This window comes from Dioscorea cayenensis, chromosome 5, assembly GCF_009730915.1.
Source record: "Dioscorea cayenensis subsp. rotundata cultivar TDr96_F1 chromosome 5, TDr96_F1_v2_PseudoChromosome.rev07_lg8_w22 25.fasta, whole genome shotgun sequence".
Classification (NCBI taxonomy): domain Eukaryota; kingdom Viridiplantae; phylum Streptophyta; class Magnoliopsida; order Dioscoreales; family Dioscoreaceae; genus Dioscorea; species Dioscorea cayenensis.
In genome coordinates this window covers 15,319,076-15,344,442 of record NC_052475.1, presented here as the reverse complement: position 1 = coordinate 15,344,442, position 25,367 = coordinate 15,319,076, and the positions used below count along the sequence as shown (strand labels likewise).

Sequence of the window (25,367 nt, the reverse complement as noted above, 5' to 3'; positions counted from 1 at the left end):
CTTCACGCAAAAAGCTCCAAAGATCACCCCCTGGATTGTTAGCAGAATCAGTTTGGTTTCCACCTTGGCCTTCATGAGCAAATCTCGGTTGACCAAGTAATTCATTCACGCCTCAGTTAGCTGCTCTGCGAGGCATTCTGCAAAAACCCTAATCCAATTAGAAACTAGGGTGCGAGGACAACAAAGGTTTAAAGAAGGTAGGTAATCAAATCAAGCAGAACCATTACTCTAATACAACGAGGCTTAACCACAATCTAAACAGGTATCCCTGGGAAGATAATAACAATAACACCAAAAGAGAACATGATCGTGGAAAAGCAGATGATCAAGCAACACTTAGGTACTACTAGTCTTAGAGAATGACAATAAAGCATACAAGGAGGGAGGTTTAACAATTAAACACCAAAGATAAGACTAAGAAAGGGAAAGGAAAAAAAAAACACTAGCAGCTTCCACAACTCTCCTGGGCCGAACTCTCATCATGAAGCATGGTGGAGTGAGCAGGAGAAGTAACTGGATCCTCCACCAAAATCCTTCTAGCCAGTTTCGCCGCCCTTCTTTTTTTCCCGCTCTTCCCTACGTATGAAATACTCACGGCCTTGCACTGTTCTTGGTGATAGTACAGCTAGATCAGTATTATCACGGAGGGGATCTACAGGACCAAGACGGCGGAGAATAGCCAAGGAATAGTCATAAGCGGTAGCTGTTTCTTCAGAAAGTCCGTCCTTACGCATCCACCTTCCAATGTCCCACTGCATCATGCGGATATCAGTCTCTTCTTCATACAGCTCTCTCATGGTCTTTGCTATCAGTGAGCTGAAATCACGGGTGTTCATGCTTATCACCATAGAAGATGATGGCATGAGAGGATGTACTACTGCTCCATTAGACGGTTCATAGTCTTTCAACTTCTTCAATCGCTTTCTCTCCCCTTTCTTCTCTGTCCTGATAAGTTGTTCGACTGCTTCCTTGTTGTATCCTAAGGCTGGCTGTTCGCTGTCCTGCTCTTGTCCTGAAGTCATCTTCTTCCTAACAAAACATAAGAATCAATGCACAAGAATACAAGCAACAGTATACTGAACATATCCTCTAACAAAATCATCAATCATCCTAAGAATTTCACACTAAAAACTCTATCTAGACTACTAGGATCGTTAGACAAGAGGTTTATCTAAATATTCTCTGATACCACTGAATTTGTCACGCCCCGAACCTGGTGCGATGACAAACGGCCGCAGACCCACAGGGCGGGGCCCAGTGAACCTGCAAGGCCTCAAAACCTAACACAGGCTAGGAGTAGAAATAAACTGACAGAATAACAAATAAGAGTACAACTTAAGGTTTACAACCAAACTCAAATACAAGGTAAATAAAATACAGCATGACCTATAAGGAGGTTCTTAACCAAAAATACAACTGATGCAAAGACATAAGCATTAAGACCTAAATCCCCAAAGAAGACATCTACTGGAAGCCTTCTAAGATCCCCGGGTCTACTGCTCGTGATCTGAAAAGGATTTAAATAAATCCATGAGCTCACTAGCCCAGTAAGTAATCCAAAACAACTGAAAGCAAAGTTCAGGTTTGAAATTTTCACAAAAATGCAATAGCACAAAATAGTGTAAACAAAATCAAAAGGTAAAACAATAAATACAATATCCAAAGTATGTCTCCAAATTCACTGAAAGTGCCAAAGGTCATTTGTTTACCCTCGGTGACAGACCCGAGCCGAAATAACTGAAATCATTTATTTACCCTCGGTGACCCGAGACTGAATAACAGGTGGCCGTTGATTATTTCACCGAACGGACACGGTGCGAAACTGTAGTCTCATTTTCCAAAATTACTTGTCGACAAGGTCAGGGTTTAACCCCCCACTGACAGGGTTGCATATTGTTCATTTGGAGACCAAAAATTCAGATACATTTCCAAGCCAAGAATACAGAATATACACAAGTATTTTCCAAAAATTCATCTAATAAAATAAAGTAGATAAATAAATAATGTAAAAGAAAATACTCACTTTTCCAAGCCTAAGCATGGTTCTCATTTTGGAGAAATAATAACAACATTTCACAAATATTTTCCCAAAATTTAAGAAAATAAAAGATTTACCAACAAAATAAAATACCACAAGTATAAATAATAGTGAAACCAATAAATAATTATCCAACCAAACTCAAGGATGAAATGCATGATTATTAATACAATAAAATACTAAAATTTGTAAAAATTCAAGGTCTAATGTATCTCATCAATTGAAGAAAAATGATCCACCTAATTCCAAGATAACTAGAAAAATAATTTCAAGGGAAATATTGACTAAAACAAGGATGCTAAAAATTTTAGGAAGAAGATAGGCAAGGACATAAAGGTAAGTGGATATTTAAGGGATAAATGTATAACCAAATAATAGATAGGTAATCCAAATTGATGTTAGGTGGACCAAGGATTCAAGCACTTAATAAATCTTAAGTTTTTGTTATTGGGAATAAACAAGGTTACAAAAAGGATAATTACTTTGCCAAATATTTGGAAGTAACAAGGAAATAACATGTATAAGTTTTTGGCAAATAAAAAGCACTATGGTTCCAACTAAGTATAGAAACTTCTCTTCCTCTAAAAAAACACAAGACATAAATAGATGGCATTCTCACAATAATTTTTTTAAAGAATAAAAAGCAAATAAAATTTCAGAAATTTTACATGAAAAATAAATCAAAACCACAAAAATTTAAGTACAAGAGTTTAAGGGATTACTTACTTGGTGATCTCCTAAATTCAAAAAGAAATCCAAGATTATAGCTCAAAGGTGATCCTATAATCCAAGGAAAACCAACCAAAATACATGAATACATATACACATGGAAACATACACAATATCATGGTTTTTTTAAATAGCATGCTAGTTCTACCCCTCAAATAAGGTCCAAAAAAAAATCTCCACCATGCATGGGTGAGCAAGAACTAAGCAACTTAACATTCATTAAACTAATGCCAAGGCCAAACCTTTCTCCAAACAAGGATGGTTAAGCACAAGCCTTTGAGCTAACACTAAGCTCCAAGGGTTTCAACAACAATTTTTTTGAGCTATGAACTAAGAGAGAAAACAAGCATAAACAACTCCGAATTTAGTCATCAACAAGCCAAGGTTTCTAAATAAAAAAAGAGCTAACATGATAATCAACAAAACATGGCAAGCTAATCAAAAGATAGATAAAAGTCATGGCTTTAGTTACCAAAAAAAAAACAACACTACCAAGAGAGTTTAACCAAGAAGGGCTAGGGCTTACTATGATGGCCGGAAAAGAGTGTGTTGAGAAGATAGCCAAGCTTCAAAAACCTTCAGTCTAGCAACCTCTCTTACAAGACAAAGGAATGAAGAAGAAGCACAAGAGGAGAAGAAAAACAATGAAGTTAAAAGGTTCAAATATCAAAGGCATAGATGTGATGGAAACCATGAATTCCTCCAGGAATTCCTCATGACCACCTTAGTGGAGAGCAACCTGACAAAGGGAAATAAGGTGAAAACAAAAAAAAACTTTGATTAATCTAATCAAACTTTGGGGCGGGGTCCACAACAAGTATCATAACTAATATTGTCACTAATTAGCAGGCCAGATTTAGTTCCACAGGTGTAGATTCACTGTTGTAAACCTCAACCAATAAATTTCCAACAAAATTTAAGTAAAAAAAAAGGAGAATAAAACTTCAAGAAACATTGACGTTGCCATACTCAAGATTAGATATGGAAAAAATGCACTAAATCACAAAAATAGCTTACATTACTACATCTGGCTTAAGCCACCGATCTCTTGCAAAAATAACAGAGTCAAACATTGACTCATAAAGAAGAAAGTATCCCATCCATTCTGATATTATAACATCAACTGCAAACCAATATGAAAAACAATACTCATCATTTAAACTAAAAATTCAAGAATTCAAGAATTCAAGAATTCAAGAAACAAAAAAATGGTCTCGAAACCCAGTAACCCCCGCACCTTTCTCTCGCAAAAAGAACATCCTCCATCGACCCCTCAATCACCTCAACTACATCGTCAACGTTGTTAGCTTTTAACAACGCCACGAACACGCTCCGACATCTTCATAGCTTCAATAGCATACACCTTCTTCGCTCCGGCTTGAGCACACCATATTGCAAGAATTCCACTTCCAGTACTCAACATCCAAAACAACCTTTTCATCCACAACACATGACTAAGTCAATATACTGATCGAAAAAGACAACAAAAAGAACAAAAAAAGAAAAAGGGTTTTCCGATTTGAATTAGAGAGAACCTTATCGCGGAAGTGATTGGGGTTCTCGAACACGGCGTAGTAGTAGGCCTTCATGCGAACGCTGTCGGAGAGCACAACCTTCTAGTTATGGAGGAACGCCGTAGAGTGCGAAGTACTTCATGAAGTCGACATCCTTGTCCAACGGAGTCGGCAGCCTCGATAGAATTGGTCTCCGCTCGCCATCGGCGTGTTGGCTGCGATCGGAGAGGGAGGATTTGAACTTTCGAGGTGGTGGTAGTGGCATCGGGACTTGCGGGTTTCTTGTTCTTGGAGGCGGGAATCGGGTATTACGTCCAAGATTGACGTTGGATCTCTACGCTTTTTGATCTTCAAGTGACGGTGAATATATATATATATATATATATATATATATATATGACCCTGCTCATTCTCATCGCGCCATTCATTCACTTTCATCAATCAGGAACGGATCACGAGTTGCCTCACGCCGTAATGATTTCTCCAATGGACTTTTGACATAAGAAATGACCCGCTTCCTCGCTTCTTGCTTCTAAAATCTACAATCTTTAATGGTTGTTCTTCAAGGACAAATCACCGTTAAACTCAAAACTGGGAACCCGAATCACATGATCTGGGATTGGAGACATATTTCCCTCAAAGATGGAGACATGGAACACATTATGTACTTGAGAGAGAGCGGTGGAAGGGCAAGTCGATAAGCCACCTCACCAATACGTTCCAAGATTTTGAAAGGGCCAATGAAACGAGGACTAAGTTTTACCTTTCACACCAAAGCGAACAATTCCCTTAGCGAGAGCAACTTTCAAGAACACGTGTTCTCCCACTTGGAATTCCAAGCTTCTTCTTCTGTTGTCTGCATGACTCTTCTGTCTGCTCTGAGCTGCTTGTAGTCGATCTCTAATTTGGTGAACTTTCTCAATCATGTATCTCGCACAATCTCGGCCCCAAAAAGTTTTCTTTCTCCTACATCATCCCAATGATAGGTGACCTGCACCGCCTCCCGTACAAAGCCTCATAGGGAGCCATCCGGATACTTGCACGGTAAATCAGTATTATAGGAAAATTCTATCAAGGGTAGATGTCTATCCCAAGCACCTCCAAAATCTAGCATACATGCTCGCAACATATCTTCCAAAATTTGGATAGTTCGTTCTGATTGCCCATCAGTTTGAGGGTGAAAAGCCGTACTGAAAGTGAGTGTCGCTCCTAAAGCTTTTATGTAGACTCCCTGTAAATGAGCTACTGAATCGAGAGTCCCCGATCGGAGACGATGGTTACTCGGAACACCATGAAGCCTCACAATCCGGTCAATATACACCTCAGCAAAGTTTTTTTCCAAAGACAAAACCCAGCCTTAATAGCCTAAGAAGTGAGCGGACTTAGTTAACCTATCAACTACTACCCACACTAATCGTCAAAACCTTTATTAGTCTTAGGAAAACCCGTACTACAAAGTCCATAGCTATATTCTCCCATTTCCACTCAGGAATAGGAAGAGGTTGGAGAAGTCCTGCAGGTCTTTGATGCTCCACCTTTACTTGTTGACAAGTCAAACAATGCGCCACAAACTGAGCAATCTCTCGCTTCATGTTGTTCCACCAAAAGTTGAGCTTCAAGTCCTTGTACATTTTTGTGCTGCCAGGATGCACTGAGTAACTAGAGAAGTGGGCTTCTTCCAAAATCTCCTTCTTTAAATCTAGAACATTTGGTACACAAATCCGATCACCAAATCTGACTGAGCCATCTTCATGGACTCTGAACTGCACTTGGGAACCATCTTTTGCTTCTTGACGGATCTTCTGTAGGTAATCATCTCTTTCTTGAGCTATCTTGATCCTTTCCAGCAGAGTAGGTCGTAGCACCATGTTTGCTAGAGAAGCACTGACACTCGGTAGAACTATTTGAAGTTCCATTCTTCTTATCTCCTCCAAAATAGACCTTTGAGAAGTGATCAATGCCGCCACATCGCCAAAAGACTTCGCTAAGCGCATCGACCCACAACATTAGCCTTGCTGCGGGTGATAACTGATAGTCAGATCGTAATCTTTCATCAACTCTAACCATCTTCTTTGCCTCAAATTTAGCTCTTTCTGGGTAAAAATATACTTGAGGCTCTTGTGATCCTCAGAATACTTCACATGATTCTCCATAAAGGTAGTGTCTCCGGATCTTTAAGGCAAAAATCACCTGAGCGAAGCTTCCAAGTCATGGGTGGGGTAGTTCTCCTCAAAGGTTTCGCTTGCCTAGAGGCGAGGGCAACTACTCGCCATTTTGCATCAAGACACACCCAACCCCGTCTTACAGACATCACTACCTTCTCCGGAGATAGTGAAACCATCTCCAGGAGAAGGTAGTGTGAGGATAGGTGCTGACACCAATCGACGCTTTAACTCCTGGAAGCTTTGTTCACACTTATCGGACCACTGAAAGTTTGTTCCTTTCCTCGTAAGTCTCGTCAATGGTGCTGCTAAAATTGAGAATCCTTCAACAAATCTTCTATAGTAACCTGCTAGTCCCAAAAAGCTACGAATTTCTGTCACACTTGTCGGCCTTTTCCATTCTACAACTGCTTCAATCTTGGTAGGATCTACAGAGATGCCATCTTTGGTTATGACATGGCCAAGAAAAGGCACTCGATCTAGCCAAAATTCACACTTGGAGAATTTGGCGAAAAGTTTTCTCTCTCTGAGTGTCCCCAACACGATCCTCAAGTGTTCTTCATGCTCCTCCTGATTTTTGGAATACACCAAGATGTCATCGATGAACACTACAACAAATTTGTCCAGGAAAGGTTTGAAAGTTCTGTTCATCAAATCCATGAAAGCAGCTGGTGCATTAGTCAACCCGAAAGGCATTACTAGGAATTCGTAATGACCATAACGAGTTCGAAATGCGAGATATTGGCACATCCTCTTGCTTGATCTTCAAATGTGGTGGTATCCCTGCTCTGAGGTCAATCTTCGAGAAAAACTTGTGATCCTTGTAGTTGATCAAATAGGTCGTCAATCCTAGGTAATGGATATCTGCTCTTCACAGCTCACTTTATTTAGTTCTCGTAGATCGATGCATAATCTCAAACTTCCATCTTTCTTTTTCACAAAAAGCACAGGAGCTCCCCAAGGAGAAACACTGGACGGATAAAACCTTTGTCGAGAAGTTCTTCAAGTCGCTTCTTCAATTCAACCATCTCGGTAGGGGCTATCCCTATAAGGGGCCTTAGAGATGCAGGTTAGTGCCGGGACTAGGTTAATAAAGAATTCTATCTCCCTGTCCGGAGGCAAGCCCGGAAGGTCTTCAGGAAAAACATCTAGAAATTCCCTCACCACTGGGATATCTTCAAGCACCTGACTTCCATTCTTGACTTCTATCACGATGGGCGAGGACTCCCTGCACTCCACTCAAAAGTAATTTCCTAGCTGAGGGGCGTAAATTACTCGAGTTGAGTGATACGAGCTACTCCCAAGAAAAAGAGAACTGCTTTCTCGAGGATTCTAAAGTCAACTCTTTTCCCTATGGTAATCTACTACGGCATGGGTGGAGGATAACTCATCCCATCCCCAAAAATAACATCAAAGTCCTTCATGCTCATGACATGGAGATCGCCTAGCAACACATGATTATCAATTACCACGTGATAAGTTTACACAAAACCGTGGCCGATTACTAAGGTATCACCAACTGAGTGTAGCAAGACTCAAATCATAATCCAACACAACAGCGAGGGTAAAGCATGCTTCCGAATAAATGCGGAAAGAAATAAAAGGAATGCGTAGCTCAGTCGAACAAAACACATGCATAAGCGGAATATCTCGTAAGGTACGACACCACAAGACATTGGAGGCATGAGCATCCTCTCGAGTCGGTGCATAGACTCGCTCCTTGAGTCCTAGAGTCCGCCCGCCGATGGGTTGTGGAAGATGGTTCTCCACCATCGACTTTTCCCCGCACGTTCGAAGGGGCCGGAGGTTTTACGTCGTTTGGTATGACCACTCGAACTCGCCCACTATAAGCCTGTTGAGGCTTAGAAGGCATTTGCGGACACTGAGCAATGCGGTGACCCTGACTGCCACACCTATAGCAAGCTCCAGGCCTGCACGCAATCAGCAGTCTGTGAGCTCCACCACAGAGTGGCACAACTTGGCTGGTTAGTCCGGGGAGGAGGGATGGGGGCAACTTGCGAGGTCGCTGCGCTAGTGGTCCATTGATCTGCTTTGTGACTCGACTTGAACTCTATTGCGAGAGTTGTTCTGCCTCCCGCTCCAGATGGGTCGGGTACTTTGGTTGTCAAAATTCCTGCATCTCTTCTTCTGGAAGCTTTTTCTTACCCGCTCTTGAGTATCCTTCCAAAACGGAATCTAGGGACTTAAGCGCCCCCACCACTTGACGATAAGTACTCAAATGCGAGGTGCTAGTCCCCTGCGAATATGAGGGTGTAACCCTTCCTCGAATCGATTCGCCCGACTCTGATCATCTTCCACTAGCTTCGAAGCATACTTGGATAGTCGATCAAACTCCACTTCGTGCTGCTCTCTCGACCTATTCCCCTATGTCAAAGCGAGACGAGACGTCAGCTCTAGTTGTCTCTGCTTGTCCCTGGTAAAGTACTTCCTGAAGAGTGCCTTCCTCAGTTCTGCCCATGATTCAAACTCTTTTCCTTGTCTGATCCTAATTTTCCCATTATACCAATCGTTTGCAGGTCCTTGAATCATGTAGATGCCGAACCTGAGCTTCTCTTCAGGGTACTGATTCATTACTGACAAAAGCTTTTTCCATCTTTGCTACCCATCTGGTCTACCTCATCCGGATTGGTGGTTCCTTCAAATGGCGAGGGGTCCTGTACTCCTAAATTCCATAGCTATCCTTTGTTTGGGCTCCTTAGGGGAGGAGGAGGTGGCGGTGTTGGTTGTTGAGATAAGCCTGTGCTCCCGCACCAACCCCACTACTGCACTAAAAAGCTCCGGCATCACCCTCCCGGATTGTTAGCGAGAATCGGTTTGGTTTCCACCCTTGGCCTTCATGAGCATTTCTCGGTTGACCAAGTAATTCATTCACGCTCTGCAGTAGCGCTCTGCGAGCGTTACTGCAAAAACCCTAATCCAATTAGAAACTAGGGTGCGAGGACAACAAAGGTTTAAAATAAGGTAGGTAATCAAATCAAAGCGAACCATTACTCTAATACAGCGAGGGCTTAACCACAATCTAAAGCGGTATCCACAGGAAGATAATAACAATAACACCAAAAGAGAACATGATCGTGGAAAGCGGATGATCAAAGCAACACTTAGGTACTACTAGTCTTAGAGAATGACAATAAAAGCATACAAGGAGGGAGGTTTAACAATTAAACACCAAAGATAAGACTAAGAAAGGGAAGGACACTAGCGACTTCCACAACTCTCCCGGGCGAACTCTCATCATGAAGCATGGTGGAGTGAGCGGGAGAAAGTAACTAGATCCTCCACCAAAAATCCTTCTAGCAGTTTACGCGCCCTTCTTTTTCCCGCTCTTCCCCTACGTATGAAATACTCACGGCCTTACCTTTGTTCTTGGTGATAGTATGCAGCTAGATCGAGTATTATCACGGAGAGGGATCTCGAGGACCAAGGCAGGCGGAGAATAGCCAAGGAATAGTCATAAGCGGTATTGTTTCTTGAGAAAAGTCCGTCCTTACGCATCCACCTTCCAATGTCCCACTTTGCATCATGCGGATATCGGACTCTTCTTCATACTGACTCTCTCATGGTCTTTGCTATCGGTGAGCTGAAATCACGGAGTGTTCATGCTTATCACCATAGAAGATGATGGCATGAGAGGATGTACTACTGCTCCATTAGACGGTTCATAGTCTTTCAACTTCTTCAATCGCTTTCTCTCCCCTTTCTTCTACGTCACGATAAGTTGTTCATTGCTTCCTTGTTGTATCCTAAAAATTTGGTGCTCATTTGCATCTGCTCTTGTCCACGAAGTCATCTTCTTCCTAACAAAAACATAAGAATCAATGCACAAGAATACAAAGCAGCGATTATCTCGAACATATCCTCTAACAAAATCATCAATCATCCTAAGAATTTTCACACTAAAGACTCTATCTAGACTACTAGGATCGTTAGACAAGAGGTTTATCTAAATATTCTCGATACCACTTGAATTTGTCACGCCTCGAACCTGGTGCGATGACAAACGGCCACAGACCCACAGGGTGGGGCCCAGTGAACCTGCAAGGCCTCGAAACCTAACACAGGCTAGGAGTAGAAATAAACTGACAGAATAACAAATAAGAGTACAACTTAAGGTTTACAACCAAACTCAAATACAAGGTAAATAAAATACGGACATGACCTACAAGGAGGTTCTTAACCAAAAAAATACAAGCGATGCAAAAGACATAAGCATTAAGACCTAAATCCCAAAGAAGACATCTCTGGAAGCCTTCTAAGATCCCCGGGTCTCACTGCTCACGATCACGAAAAAGGATTTAAATAAATCCATGAGCTCACTAGCCCGATAAGTAATCCAAAAACAAGCGAAAGCAAAGTTCGGGGCTTGAAATTTTCACAAAAATGCAATAGCACAAAATAGTGTAAACAAAATCAAAAGGTAAAACAACAAATACAATATCCAAAGTATGTCTCCAAATTCACTGAAAGTGCCAAAGGTCATTTGTTTACCCTCGGTGACAGACCCGAGCCGAAATAACTGAAATCATTTATTTACCCTCGGTGACCCGAGACTGAATAACAGGTGGCCGTTGATTATTTCACCGAACGGACACGGTGCGAAACTGTAGTCTCATTTTCCAAAATTACTTGTCGACAAGGTCAGGGTTTAACCCCCCACTGACAGGGTTGCATATTGTTCATTTGGAGACCAAAAATTCAGATACATTTCCAAGCCAAGAATACAGAATATACACAAGTATTTCCAAAAGTTCATCTAATAAAATAAAGTAGATAAATAAATAATGTAAAAGAAAATACTCACTTTTCCAAGCCTAAGCATGGTTCTCATTTTGGAGAAATAATAACAACATTTCACAAATATTTTCCCAAAATTTAAGAAAATAAAAGATTTACCAACAAAACAAAATACCACAAGTATAAATAATAGTGAAACCAATAAATAATTATCCAACCAAACTCATGGATGAAATGCATGATTATTAATACAATAAAATACTAAAATTTGTAAAAATTCAAGGTCTAATGTATCTCATCAATTGAAGAAAAATGATCCACCTAAATCCAAGATAACTAGAAAAATAATTTCAAGGGAAATAATGACTAAAAACAAGGATGCTAAAAATTTTTAGGAAGAAGATAGGCAAGGACATAAAAGGTAGAGTGGATATTTAAGGGATAAATGTATAACCAAATAATAGATAGGTAATCCAAATTGATGTTAGGTGGACCAAAGGTTCAAGCACTTAATAAATCTTAAGTTTTTGTTATTGGGAATAAACAAGGTTACAAAAAGGATAATTACTTTTGCCAAATATTTGGAAGTAACAAGGAAATAACATGTATAAGTTTTGGCAAATAAAAGCACTATGGTTCCAACTAAGTATAGAAACTTCTCTTCCTCTAAAAACACAAGACATAAATAGATGGCATTCTCACAATAATTTTTAAAGAATAAAAAGCAAATAAAATTTCAGAAATTTTACATGAAAATAAATCAAAACCACAAAATTTAAGTACAAGAGTTTAAGTGATTACTTACTTGGTGATCTCCTAAATTCGAAAGAAATCCAAGATTATAGCTAAAGGTGATCCTATAATCCAAGGAAAACCAACCAAAATACATGAATACATATACACATGGAAACATACACAATATCATGGTTTTTAAATAGCATGCTAGTTCTACCCTCAAATAAGGTCCAAAAAAAAAAAAATCTCCATCATACATGGGTGAGCAAGAACTAAGCAACTTAACATTCATTAAACTAATGCCAAGGCCAAACCTTTCTCCAAACAAGGATGGTTAAGCACAAGCCTTTGAGCTAACACTAAGCTCCAAGGGTTTCAACAACAATTTTTGAGCTATGAACTAAGAGAGAAACAAGCATAAACAACTCCGAATTTAGTCATCAACAAGCCAAGGTTTCTAAATAAAAAGAGCTAACATGATAATCAACAAAACATGGCAAGCTAATCAAAAGATAGATAAAAGTCATGGCTTTAGTTACCAAAAAAAAAACAACACTACCAAGAGAGTTTAACCAAGAAGGGCTAGGGAGCTTACTATGATGGCCGGAAAAGAGTGTGTTGAGAAGATAGCCAAGCTTCAAAAACCTTCAGTCTAGCAACCTCTCTTACAAGACAAAGGAATGAAGAAGAAGCACAAGAGGAGAAGAAAAAAACAATGAAGTTAAAAAGGTTCAAATATCAAAGGCATAGATGTGATGGAAACCATGAATTCCTCCGAGAATTCCTCATGACCACCTTAGTGGAGAACAACGACAAAGGGAAATAAGGTGAAAACAAAAAAAAACTTTGATTAATCTAATCAAACTTTGGGGCGGGGTCCACAACAAGTATCATAACTAATATTGTCACTAATTAGCAGGCCAGATTTAGTTCCACAGGTGTAGATTCACTGTTGTAAACCTCAACCAATAAATTTCCAACAAAATTTAAGTAAAAAAAAAGGAGAATAAAACTTCAAGAAACATTGACGTTGCCATACTCAAGATTAGATATGGAAAAAATGCACTAAATCACAAAAATAGCTTACATTACTACATCTGGCTTAAGCCACAGATCTCTTACAAAAAAATAACGAGTCAAACATTTACTCATAAAGAAGAAAGTATCCCATCCATTCGATATTATAACATCAGCTGCAAAACCAATATGAAAACAATACTCATCATTTAAACTAAAATTCAAGAATTCAAGAATTCAAGAATTCAAGAAACAAAAAAATGGTGCTAAAGCGTAACCCCGGACCTTTCTCCGGCAAAAAGAACATCCTCCATCGACCCCTCAATCACCTCAACTACATCGTCAGCGTTGTTAGCTTTAACAGCGTCACGAACACGTTCCGACATCTTCATGGCTTCAATAGCATACACCTTCTTCAGCTCCGGCTTGAGCACACCATATTGCAAGAATTCCACTTCCGAGTACCAACATCCAAAACAACCTTTTCATCCACAACACATGACTAAGTCAATATATTGATCGAAAAAGACAACAAAAAGAACAAAAAGAAAAAGGGTTTTCCGATTTGAATTAGAGAGAACCTTATCGCGGAAGTGATTGGGGTTCTCGAACACGGCGTAGTAGTAGGCCTTCATGCGAGCAGCTGTCGGAGAGCACAACCTTCCCGGTTATGGAGGAGCAGCGTAGGTGCGAGAAGTACTTCATGAAGTCGACATCCTTGTCCAGCGGAGTGGCGACCTCGCTATAAATCGGTCTCCGTTCGCCATCGGTGTTGGGCTGCGATCGGAGAGGAGGATTTGAACCCGAGGTGGTGGTAGTGGCATCGAGGACTTGCGGGTTTCTTGTTCTTGGAGGCGGGGAATCAGGGTATTACGTCCAAGATTGACGTTGGATCTCTCGTTTTTGATCTTCAAGTGACGGTGAATATATATATATATATATATGACCCTGTCATTCTCATCAGCGCCATTCATTCACTTTCATCAACAGGGAACGGATCACGAGTTGCCTCACGCTCAGAATGATTTCTCCAATGGACTTTGACATAAGAAATGACCCGCTTCCTCAGTTCTTGCTTCTTAAAATCTACAATCTTTAATGGTTGTTCTTGAAGGACAAATCACTGTTAAACTCAAAATCTGGGAACTGAATCACATGATCAGGATTGGAGACATATTTCCTCAGCATGGAGACATGGAACACATTATGTACTTGAGAGAGAGCAGGTGGAAGGGCAAGCCGATAAGCCACCTCACCCGATACGTTCCAAGATTTTGAAAGGGCCAATGAAAGCGAGGACTAAGTTTACCTTTCACACCAAAGCGAACAATTCCCTTAGCGGGGAGCAACTTTCAAGAACACGTGTTCTCCCACTTGGAATTCAAGCTTCTTCTTACATTGTCTGCATGACTCTTACATACGCTCTGAGCGCTTGTGAGTCGATCTCTAATTTGGTGAACTTTCTCAGCATTATCTGCACAATCTCACGCCCCAAAAGTTTTCTTTTCTCCTACATCATCCCAACGGATAGGTGACACTGCACGCCTCCGTACAAAAGCCTCATAGGGAGCCATCCGGATACTTGCACAGTAGCTGTTATTATAGGGAAAATTCTATCAAGGGTAGATGTCTATCCCAAGCACCTCAAAATCTAGCATACATGCTCGCAACATATCTTCAAAATTTGGATAGTTAGATTACGATTGCCCATCAGTTTGAGGGTGAAAAGCCGTACTGAAAGTGAGTGTCGTTCCTAAAGCTTTATGTAGACTCCCCCAGAAATGAGCTACGAATCGAGAGTCCCGATCGAGGCGATGGTTCTTTGGAACACCATGAAGCCTCACAATCTGGTCAATATACAACTCAGCAAGTTTTTCCAAAGACAAAACCCAGGGTCTTAACTGACTAAAGTGAGCGGACTTAGTTAACCTATCAACTACTACCCACACCCTTTGTCAAAACCTTTATTAGTCTTAGGAAAACCAGACACAAAGTCCATAGCTATATTCTCCCATTTCCACTCAGGAATAGGAAGAGGTTGGAGAAGTCCTGCAGGTCTTTGATGCTCCACCTTTACTTGTTGACAAGTCAAACAATGCGCCTAAGCCCGAGCAATCTCTCGCTTCATGTTGTTCCACCAAAAGTTGAGCTTCAAGTCCTTGTACATTTTTTGTCTTTGCCCAGGGATGCCTTGAGTAACTGAGAAGTGGGCTTCTTCCAAAAATCTCCTTCTTTAAATCTAGAACATTTGGTACACAAATCCGATCACCAAATCTGGTGAGCCATCTTCATGGACTACGAGCGCACTTGGGAACCATCTTTTTGCTTCTTGGCGGATCTTACGTAGGGTAATCATCTCTTTCTTGAGCTATCTTGATCCTTTCCAGTGAGTAGGTCGTAGCACCATGTTTGCTAGAAAAGCACTGACACTCGGTAGAACTATTTGAAGTTCCATTCTTCTTATCTCCTCCAAAATAGACCTTTGAGAAGTGATCAATGCTGCCACACTGCCAAAAGACTTCCTGCTAAGCGCATCAGCCACAACATTAGCCTTGCCAGGGTGATAACTGATAGTCAGATCGTAATCTTTCATCAACTCTAACCATCTTCTTTGCCTCAAATTTAGCTCTTTCTGGGTAAAAATATACTTGAGGCTCTTGTGATCTGTAAATACTTCACATGATTCTCCATAAAGGTAGTGTCTCCAGATCTTTAAGGCAAAAAAATCACGCATGACAAGCTCCAAGTCATGGGTGGGGTAGTTCTCCTCAAAGGTTTCGGTTGCCCTAGGCGTGAGGCAACTACTCGGCCATTTTGCATCAAGACACACCCAACCCCGTCTTACAAAGCATCACTACCTTCTCACGGAGATAGTGAAACCATCTCCAGGAGAAGGTAGTGTGAGGATAAGTCTTGACACCAATCGGCGCTTTTAACTCCTGGAAGCTTTGTTCACACTTATCGGACCACTGAAAGTTTGTTCCTTTCCTCATAAGTCTCGTCAATGGTGCTGCTAAAATTGAGAATCCTTCAACAAATCTTCTATAGTAACCTGCTAGTCCCAAAAAGCTACAATTTCATCACACTTGTCGGCCTTTTCCATTCTCAGCTGCTTCAATCTTGGTAGGATCTCTGAGAGATGCCATCTTTGGTTATGACATGGCCAAGAAAAGGCACTCGATCTAGCCAAAAATTCACACTTGGAGAATTTGGCGAAAAGTTTTTCTCTCGAGTGTCCCCAACCACGATCCTCAAGTGTTCTTCATGCTCCTCCGATTTTTGGAATACACCAAGATGTCATCGATGAACACTACAACAAATTTGTCGAGAAAGGTTTGAAAGTTCTATTCATCAAATCCATGAAAGCGGTACGGTGCATTAGTCGACCCGAAAGGCATTACTAGGAATTCGTAATGACCATAACGAGTTGAAATGCGAGATATTGGCACATCCTCTTGCTTGATCTTCAGTTTGGTGGTATCCGTTACGAGGTCAATCTTGAGAAAACTTGTGATCCTTGTAGTTGATCAAATAGGTCGTCAATCCTAGGTAATGGATATCTGTTCTTCACAGTCACTTTATTTAGTTCTCTGTAGTCGATGCATAATCTCAAACTTCCATCTTTCTTTTTTTCACAAAAAAAGCACGGGGAGCTCCCCAAGGAGAAACACTCGGACGGATAAAACCTTTGTCGAGAAGTTCTTCAAGCTGCTTCTTCAATTCAACCAGCTCAGTAGGGGCTATCCTATAAGGGGCCTTAGAGATGCAGTTAGTGCCTGGGACTAGGTTAATAAAGAATTCTATCTCCCTGTCCGGAGGCAAGCCCGGAAGGTCTTCAGGAAAAACATCTAGAAATTCCCTCACTCTTTGGGATATCTTCAAGCACCCCTGACTTCCATTCTTGACTTCTATCACGGTGGCGAGGACTCACTGTGCACCCACTCAAAAAGTAATTTCCTAGCTTGTGAGGGCGAAATTACTCGAGTTGGTGATCTGAGCAGCTCCCAAGAAAAAGAGAACTACTGTTTCTCCGAGGGATTCTAAAGTCAACTCTTTTCCTATGGTAATCTACCACGGCATGGGTGGAGGATAACCGATCCATCCCCAAAAATAACATCAAAGTCCTTCATGCTCATGACATGGAGATCGACTAGCAACACATGATTATCAATTACCACGAGGATAGTTTACACAAAGCGTCGCGATTACTAAGGTATCACCAACGGGTGTAGCAAGACTCAAATCATAATCCAACACAACGGCAGGGTAAAAGCATGCTTCGAATAAATGCGAGAAGAAATAAAGGAATGCGTGGCTCGAGAATCGAACAAAAACACATGCATAAGCGAGAATATCTTGGTAAGGTACGACACCACGACATTGGAGGCATGAGCATCCTCACGAGTCGAGTGCATGAGACTCGTCCTTGAGTCCTAGGTCCGCCCTGCCTTCGATGGGTTGTGGAAGATGGTTCTCCACCAACAGCTTTTCCTGCACGCTGTTCGAAGGGGCCGGAGGTTTCTGTGCTGGTATGACCCTGGAACTCTGCCCACTATAAGCCTGTTGAGGCTTAGAAGGCATTTGCGGACACTGAGCAATGTGGTGACCCTGACTGCCACACCTATAGCAAGCTCCGAGGCCCGTGCGCAATCGCAGTCTCGTGAGGCTCCACCACAAGTGGCACAACTTGGTGGTTAGTCAGGGAGGAGGGATGAGGGGGCAACTTGCGAGGGTCAGCTGCTCGAGTGGTCCATTGATTTGTTTGTGACTCGAGCTTGAACTCTATTGTCGGGAGTTGTTCCCGTCTCCCGCTCCGATGGGTCGGGTACTTTGGTTGTCAAAATTCACTGCATCTCTTCTTACGGAAGCTTTTCTTACGCTCTTGAGTATCCTTCCAAAGCAGAATCTAGGGACTTAGCGCGCCCACCACTTCGACATAAGTACTCAAATGCGAGGTGCTGAGTCCCCTGCGAATATGAGGGGTGTAACCCTTCCTCGAATCGATTCGCCCGACTCTGATCATCTTCCACTAGCTTCGAAGCATACTTGGATAGTCGATCAAACTCCACTTTGTACTCGTCTCTCGACCTATTCCCACATGTCAAAGCGAGACGAGACTATCGCTCTAGTTGTCTCTGCTTGTCCACGGTAAAAGTACTTCCCGAAGAGTGCCTTCCTCAGTTCTGCCCATGATTCAAACTCTTTTCCTTGTCTGATCCTAATTTCCCCATTATACCAATCGTTTGCAGGTCCTTGAATCATGTAGATGCCGAACCTGAGCTTCTCTTCTGGGGTACAGTTCATTACGGCAAAAGCTTTTTCCATCTTTGCTACCCATTGGTCTACCTCATCTGGATTGGTGGTTCCTTCAAATGGCGGGGGTCCTGTACTCCTAAATTCCATAACTGTCCTTTGTTTGGGCTCCTTAGGGGGAGGAGGAGGTGGCGGTGTTGGTTGTTGAGATAAACGCTGCTCCCGCACCAACCCCACTACTTCACGCAAAAACTCCAGCATCACCCCTGGATTGTTAGCAGAATCAGTTTGGTTTCCACCTTGGCCTTCATGAGCAGCTGCTGGTTGACCAAGTAATTCATTCACGCTCCTGTTAGCCGCTCTGCGAGGCATTCTGCAAAAACCCTAATCCAATTAGAAACTAGGGTGCGAGGACAACAAAGGTTTAAATAAGGTAGGTAATCAAATCAAGCAGAACCATTACTCTAATACAACGAGGCTTAACCACAATCTAAGCAGTATCCACGGGAAGATAATAACAATAACACCAAAAAGAGAACATGATGCGTGGAAAAGCGGATGATCAAGCAACACTTAGGTACTACTAGTCTTAGAGAATGACAATAAAGCATACAAGGAGGGAGGTTTAACAATTAAACACCAAAGATAAGACTAAGAAAGGGAAGGAAAAACACTAGCAGCTTCCACAACTCTCCTGGGCCGAACTCTCATCATGAAGCATGGTGGAGTGAGCAGGAGAAGTAACTAGATCCTCCACCAAAATCCTTCTAGCCAGTTTCGCCGCCCTTCTTTTTTCCCGCTCTTCCCTACGTATGAAATACTCACGGCCTTGCACTGTTCTTGGTGATAGTACAGCTAGATCAGTATTATCACGGAGGGGATCTACAGGACCAAGACGGCGGAGAATAGCCAAGGAATAGTCATAAGCGGTAGCTGTTTCTTCAGAAAGTCCGTCCTTACGCATCCACCTTCCAATGTCCCACTGCATCATGCGGATATCAGACTCTTCTTCATACAGCTCTCTCATGGTCTTTGCTATCAGTGAGCTGAAATCACGGGTGTTCATGCTTATCACCATAGAAGATGATGGCATGAGAGGATGTACTACTGCTCCATTAGACGGTTCATAGTCTTTCAACTTCTTCGATCGCTTTCTCTCCCTTTCTTCTCTCGTCACGATAAGTTGTTCGATTGCTTCCTTGTTGTATCCTAAGAGTGGTGCATTCATTTGTCCCCGCTCTTGTCCTGAAGTCATCTTCTTCCTAACAAAACATAAGAATCAATGCACAAGAATACAAGCAACAGTATACTGAACATATCCTCTAACAAAATCATCAATCATCCTAAGAATTTCACACTAAAGACTCTATCTAGACTACTAGGATCGTTAGACAAGAGGTTTATCTAAATATTCTCTGATACCACTGAATTTGTCACGCCTCGAACCTGGTGCGATGACAAACGGCCACAGACCCACAGGGCGGGGCCTAGTGAACCTACAAGGCCTCGAAACCTAACACAGGCTAGGAGTAGAAATAAACTGACAGAATAACAAATAAGAGTACAACTTAAGGTTTACAACCAAACTCAAATACAAGGTAAATAAAATACAGCATGACCTACAAGGAGGTTCTTAACCAAAAATACAACTGATGCAAAGACATAAGCATTAAGACCTAAATCCCAAAGAAGACATCTACTGGAAGCCTTCTAAGATCCCCGGGTCTACTGCTCCTGATCTGAAAAGGATTTAAATAAATCCATGAGCTCACTAGCCCAGTAAGTAATCCAAAACAACTGAAAGCAAAGTTCAGGCTTGAAATTTTCACAAAAATGCAATAGCACAAAATAGTGTAAACAAAATCAAAAGGTAAAACAATAAATACAATATCCAAAGTATGTCTCCAAATTCACTGAAAGTGCCAAAGGTCATTTGTTTACCCTCGGTGACAGACCCGAGCCGAAATAACTGAAATCATTTATTTACCCTCGGTGACCCGAGACTGAATAACAGGTGGCCGTTGATTATTTCACCGAACGGACACGGTGCAAAACTTCAAGAAACATTGACGTTGCCATACTCAAGATTAGATATGGAAAAAATGCACTAAATCACAAAAATAGCTTACATTACTACATCTGGCTTAAGCCACCGATCTCTTGCAAAAATAACAGAGTCAAACATTGACTCATAAAGAAGAAAGTATCCCATCCATTCTGATATTATAACATCAACTGCAAACCAATATGAAAACAATACTCATCATTTAAACTAAAATTCAAGAATTCAAGAATTCAAGAATTCAAGAAACAAAAATGGTCTGAAACTGTAACCCCAGACCTTTCTCTGGCAAAAGAACATCCTCCATCGACCCCTCAATCACCTCAACTACATCGTCAACGTTGTTAGCTTTAACAACGTCACGAACACGTTCCGACATCTTCATAGCTTCAATAGCATACACCTTCTTCGCTCCGGCTTGAGCACACCATATTGCAAGAATTCCACTTCCAGTACCAACATCCAAAACAACCTTTTCATCCACAACACATGACTAAGTCAATATACTGATCGAAAAAGACAACAAAAAGAACAAAAAGAAAAAGGGTTTTCCGATTTGAATTAGAGAGAACCTTATCGCGGAAGTGATTGGGGTTCTCGAACACGGCGTAGTAGTAGGCCTTCATGCGAACGCTGTCGGAGAGCACAACCTTCTGGTTATGGAGGAACGCGTAGGTGCAGAAGTACTTCGTGAAGTCGACATCCTTGTCCAACGGAGCTGGCAGCCTCGCTATAAACTGGTCTCCGTTCGCCATCAGCGTGTTGGCTGCGATCGGAGAGGGAGGATTTGAACTTCGAGGTGGTGGTAGTGGCATCAGGACTTGCGGGTTTCTTGTTCTTGGAGGCGGGAATCAGGTATTACGTCCAAGATTGACGTTGGATCTCTACGTTTTTGATCTTCAAGTGACGGTGAATATATATATATATATATATATGACCCTGTCATTCTCATCAGGGCCATTCATTCACTTTCATCAACAGGGAACGGATCACGAGGCATTTGAAAGAGAAATTTTCATAAATTCCATCCTTTTTAGGGTTAAGAAGCTTCAAACTTCTTCTAAAATGTTGATGGGATCATAATGTAACACACACGTTATAGATAATATAGCCCAACTACAGATTTATTCATAGCTTTGTGGTGTCATTATTGGTTTGTTTGGTTAACCAAACAGTATTGGAATGAAAATAAGAGCCGGATGGGATTGAAATGAAGACAATATTTGACACTACAACAAAAAAACGAGATTTGCGACACATTTTTGCGACACAATAAATGTGTCGCGACACAGTAAAATGTGTCGTGTTTCAGATGTCACAATTTTTTGCGATATTTTTAAAAAATGTGTCGCAAATTTGCGACAAAAAAAGAAAACGTTGCAAATTTCATCGCAATTCATTGGTCTTCTGAGACAATATTTGCAATTCAATTTGCATTGATATGCGACATTATTTGCGACATATTTTGTGTGTCGCAAATTGTGTTGCAAATGTGAAATTTTTGCAACAAAACTTGCAATACATTTTGATTGTCGCAAAACTTTTTGTGTCGCAACTTGTGTTGCAACTGTGTAACAATTTTTGTAATAAATATTGCAACACATTTATATTGTCGCAAGTTGTGTTGCAAATTATGTTGCACCTTTTTTATACATTTTGCGACACATTTTTATTGTCGCAAATTAATTATTCATAACAAAAAAAATGCAATACAATTTTTTATTATTTGCTATAAGTTTGAAACAATTTTTACAAACCTGTTTTAACGCCAAACTTATAATCATCAACAATAAATTTTATAATACATTGCAAAATAAACAATCCAATCTATAAGCATCCAAAATAACAATCCAATACAAAATAAAATAGTCAAAACATCTAATAGAACAAAATCCAGTTCATTTTACATTGAAGTAGAATGACAAGTTTGTATAATCTTGTTGTCCATCTTGAAACATAAACATGGCAAACAGAGAGATTTTAGTAATAACTCGAGTATATATGATTGCAATGAGTTTTGGGTCATTGAGCAAATACTGCTTGATATCAAGTGTTCATCATGGCTCACCTGCAAAACATTGAACAAATAGGTCAGGAAATTGTGTGATTTATGCAAGGAATTGAGTTTTTGGTCTTTAAATGAAGAGTTTCAGTGAGATAAGAATATACCATCAGAACCCCTCCTTGAAAAACGACTAGGCCTTGGATAAGTGCCTCAACTGCATCCAAGTCCTGAAACACAACACAAATTTTGAATTACGTTTTTCTCATTTGTATGAACTAGCTGTAAACTTTTGGGATGATAACAAAGACAGCTACAACCAACAAAAGAAACGAGCAATCTTCAAGAACAAACAATTAATACTAGGGAATAACACAGAGACAAAGTATCAACAGCACAATGAGAAGCATCCATGTAGTACAGAGTTCAATGGCATTGCTACTATTAGTGGCAGTGGTTTTCTAACCTAGCTTACCTCACTGCAGAGAAGATAAAACAAGAACAGAGAAACTGAAATTATAAGATAACTCAACCCAGCCCATGTGAGGAATTGTTTCTTTACCCTGTCCCACACCGGAGGACCCCATGGTTTTGCTCTATAAAAAGTGCATCCCTTTTGGGTCATCCTTAAATCAATTTACACCTTCCATCATAGAATAGGGTTCACCAAACTATCTCAATCTACTAACAAGATCAAACTATTATATATTTTCTTTATTATCTCTCTTTCTTTTGTTTGATTTGGGACTATTTAGTTCATTCAATGATTAAAACTATCCCAATTTGCTAAAAGATATCAAACTCTAATTTCATATGCAATGACCCACCTAGCTCACATAAAGACTTGCCCGCTTTGACACATACTACACTGGGCCTCACAGTTTGCCTTAAAAAGGTATCTTACTTGTTTAAGTTTAAATTGTACATATAAACATAGTATCTTTTTCCAATCAAAATCGAGGCTGGGATATCACAACCATGCTGTCTAAGCTCATGCTGAAGAGTCAAAGCAGGAGATTTGCAGGCACTTACAAGATGATTTGATGGCTCATCTAGCAAAATTATATGCGGTTTCTTGAAAGTGATTTTTGAGAATGCAACTCTACTTTTCTGACCACCTGGAAAATGCAGATCCATTAGAAAAACAAACATCAAACCAAAAATTATGATTATATACATTTCTTATAGTTAAGAACTTGCTCAGTGGCAAATTCGCAGCTTTGCTTGACAAGGTCATTAGTCAATTCCCTAATTCTTGCTTATCAAAATAAATGCCAACTAAGTTACCTGACAAAGTATACATTGGTTGAAGTGCAAGATTGCCTGAGACACCAAAAGAACCTAGGTGTGCTCGTAGTTTTTGTTCTGGTACTCCCTACAAGAAGCAAATAGAAAGAAACAGGTTTCACTTCAAAAATAAGGAAACCACCCATTATGACCAAAATGGTTAAAACTTGGTTGATTATAATCAAGAATAGATTATGTACTCAAGCACCATATAATGTAATTATTTTAGTACAATGGGAACAAGACAATGAGGGCAGAACCTTTATTCTTGATTGGACAAGAGAGGCGCATTTAACATTATAACAGAATTTATCAATAAATGGCTATCAAGAAAATAATAAACGTAATGTTAGTTTCAAAATACATGTGATTGTAAATCCAAGTGACAAGAATCATGAACATCGTTCCAAAACTAATGAATCCCTAAAGTCAAATCTTTTATTATCAGAAGGGAAAATAACAGGACACTGGGCAATACTTTATCACCAGAAAAAAACCAAAGCACCTTATTATAGCAACACTTGCAATGTAGTCCATCTTTCATTCTCCTCCAAGAGTCGTATGTCTTGACAACAGATGTGAACATGCAGCAAAACAAAGCTTACTCTAGCTATAGGGCTCCTTTGCATGCTCTTTACTATTTTCTAATATTTATAGGACAAAAAATTGGAATAGAGCTAAGGATTAAAACTTACCTTGATAAACCAAATGATACTCATTTCTAATACATGCATAACATAAATGGTAGCAAAAACATGCAGCTCTATTTAAATGCTTGAAGATGGAACTCGAGATCACACCTACATGTGGGCTCTAGCCTTTTCACTTGTCTCAAAGGCCTTCTGCTGATTTCGGAGCTGCTGCTCACGTGTTCTTTCAAAGGTATAATAGTCTTCCTTATAAACAATCAGTTTTTGATTATGTAAATGGAGTATATCTGTAATTACCTGAAAAGACATTGGTAAGGACATTATAGAAACTTCTGAAGAATCTTCTAAAATTATATTCCTGATGTATTATGAGTTTGTTGTGCCTATTCTAAAGAAGATATGTGGTACATACCGTATTTAGGAACTTCCTAGCATGAGAAACAACAATGAACGCCTTTGGCCATTTCACTAGGTAGGACTCCAGCCATAACACACCATGAAGATCAAGATGATTCTATAACAAAGCAAGGATTTTCATTCAATCAACCAATAGAAGAGTTTACAATATAACACAATCAAAGTTACCGTAGGCTCATCAAGAAGTAGCAAGTCAAGCTCGACGAATGAAGCACGTGCTAGAGCTATTCGCATATGCCATCCTCCAGAAAAATATTTAGTAGGCTTTTTCTGCATTTCTGGACTGAAACTAAGACCCTGGAAAGTTGACAGCGATTGCATGGATTACCAATACAAAATAGCACTACTCTGAAGAAAAAACCAAAAGAAGATGTGCAGTAGAATATACTAAAAATGGTGCTTCCATATATATGAAGTTCACGTATTGCACAGGATCTATTAGTTCCATCAAATGATGCACAGGTTGTAGATTAATTCAAATCTCTGTGCCAAATTATCCTTATGAAATGATGCCATTGATTGCAATAAAACTGATAAGAAACTTGCAAGTTCTAAAAGTACAAAAATTACTACCATAAAATGCACTTGTATGTATAACAATGACCGTTTTCTTAAACAAAGGGCTGCCATGCCCTTTGGTTCCTAAACTGGAAAAGCAAAGCAAGCCTCTTCAATTTTCTTGCAAAACAACACAATGTTGAAGGACCAAGTGACCAACCTGTATTTTCTACTGGTAGTTTTCTTGA

At 40.4% G+C, this 25,367-nt stretch overlaps 2 protein-coding genes across 2 annotated transcripts in view; both read right to left on the bottom strand.

The window, feature by feature from the left end:
- LOC120260026 (protein arginine N-methyltransferase PRMT10-like) overlaps positions 1 to 21,020 on the bottom strand; it is a 29,076-nt gene extending 8,056 nt beyond the window's left edge. The window contains exons 1-3 of the mRNA XM_039267470.1: positions 20,838 to 21,020; positions 20,545 to 20,737; positions 20,333 to 20,438 (exon numbers count right to left, since the gene is read on the bottom strand). Coding sequence (XP_039123404.1) covers positions 20,333 to 20,438; positions 20,545 to 20,737; positions 20,838 to 21,020 — 482 coding nt within the window. The remainder of the gene's footprint in view (positions 1 to 20,332; positions 20,439 to 20,544; positions 20,738 to 20,837) is intronic.
- A 1,131-nt stretch (positions 21,021 to 22,151) lies between these two features.
- On the bottom strand, positions 22,152 to 25,081 carry LOC120260024 (ABC transporter F family member 3-like). Its single transcript, XM_039267469.1, has 8 exons — positions 24,790 to 25,081; positions 24,617 to 24,718; positions 24,359 to 24,501; positions 24,260 to 24,275; positions 23,555 to 23,642; positions 23,300 to 23,385; positions 22,435 to 22,497; positions 22,152 to 22,333 (listed from the first exon to the last, which is right to left on the bottom strand). The coding sequence occupies exons 1-8, from the start codon at positions 24,940 to 24,942 to the stop codon at positions 22,169 to 22,171; spliced, it is 816 nt and encodes a 271-aa protein (XP_039123403.1). The 5' UTR covers positions 24,943 to 25,081; the 3' UTR covers positions 22,152 to 22,168.
- Between the last annotated feature and the right edge of the window lie 286 nt (positions 25,082 to 25,367).

What these genes read in the sequence shown, in the direction of transcription:
- LOC120260024 (XM_039267469.1), bottom strand. Translation starts at nt 24,942, where the DNA reads ATGCAATCGCTGTCAACTTTCCAGGGTCTTAGTTTCAGTCCAGAAATG. An exon ending in TACTTCTTGATGAGCCTACG is followed by an intron (nt 24,719 to 24,789) that starts GTAACTTTGATT and finishes GCTTTGTTATAG; the next exon opens with AATCATCTTGATCTTCATGG. An exon ending in ACCAATGTATACTTTGTCAG is followed by an intron (nt 23,386 to 23,554) that starts GTAACTTAGTTG and finishes TGCATTTTCCAG; the next exon opens with GTGGTCAGAAAAGTAGAGTT.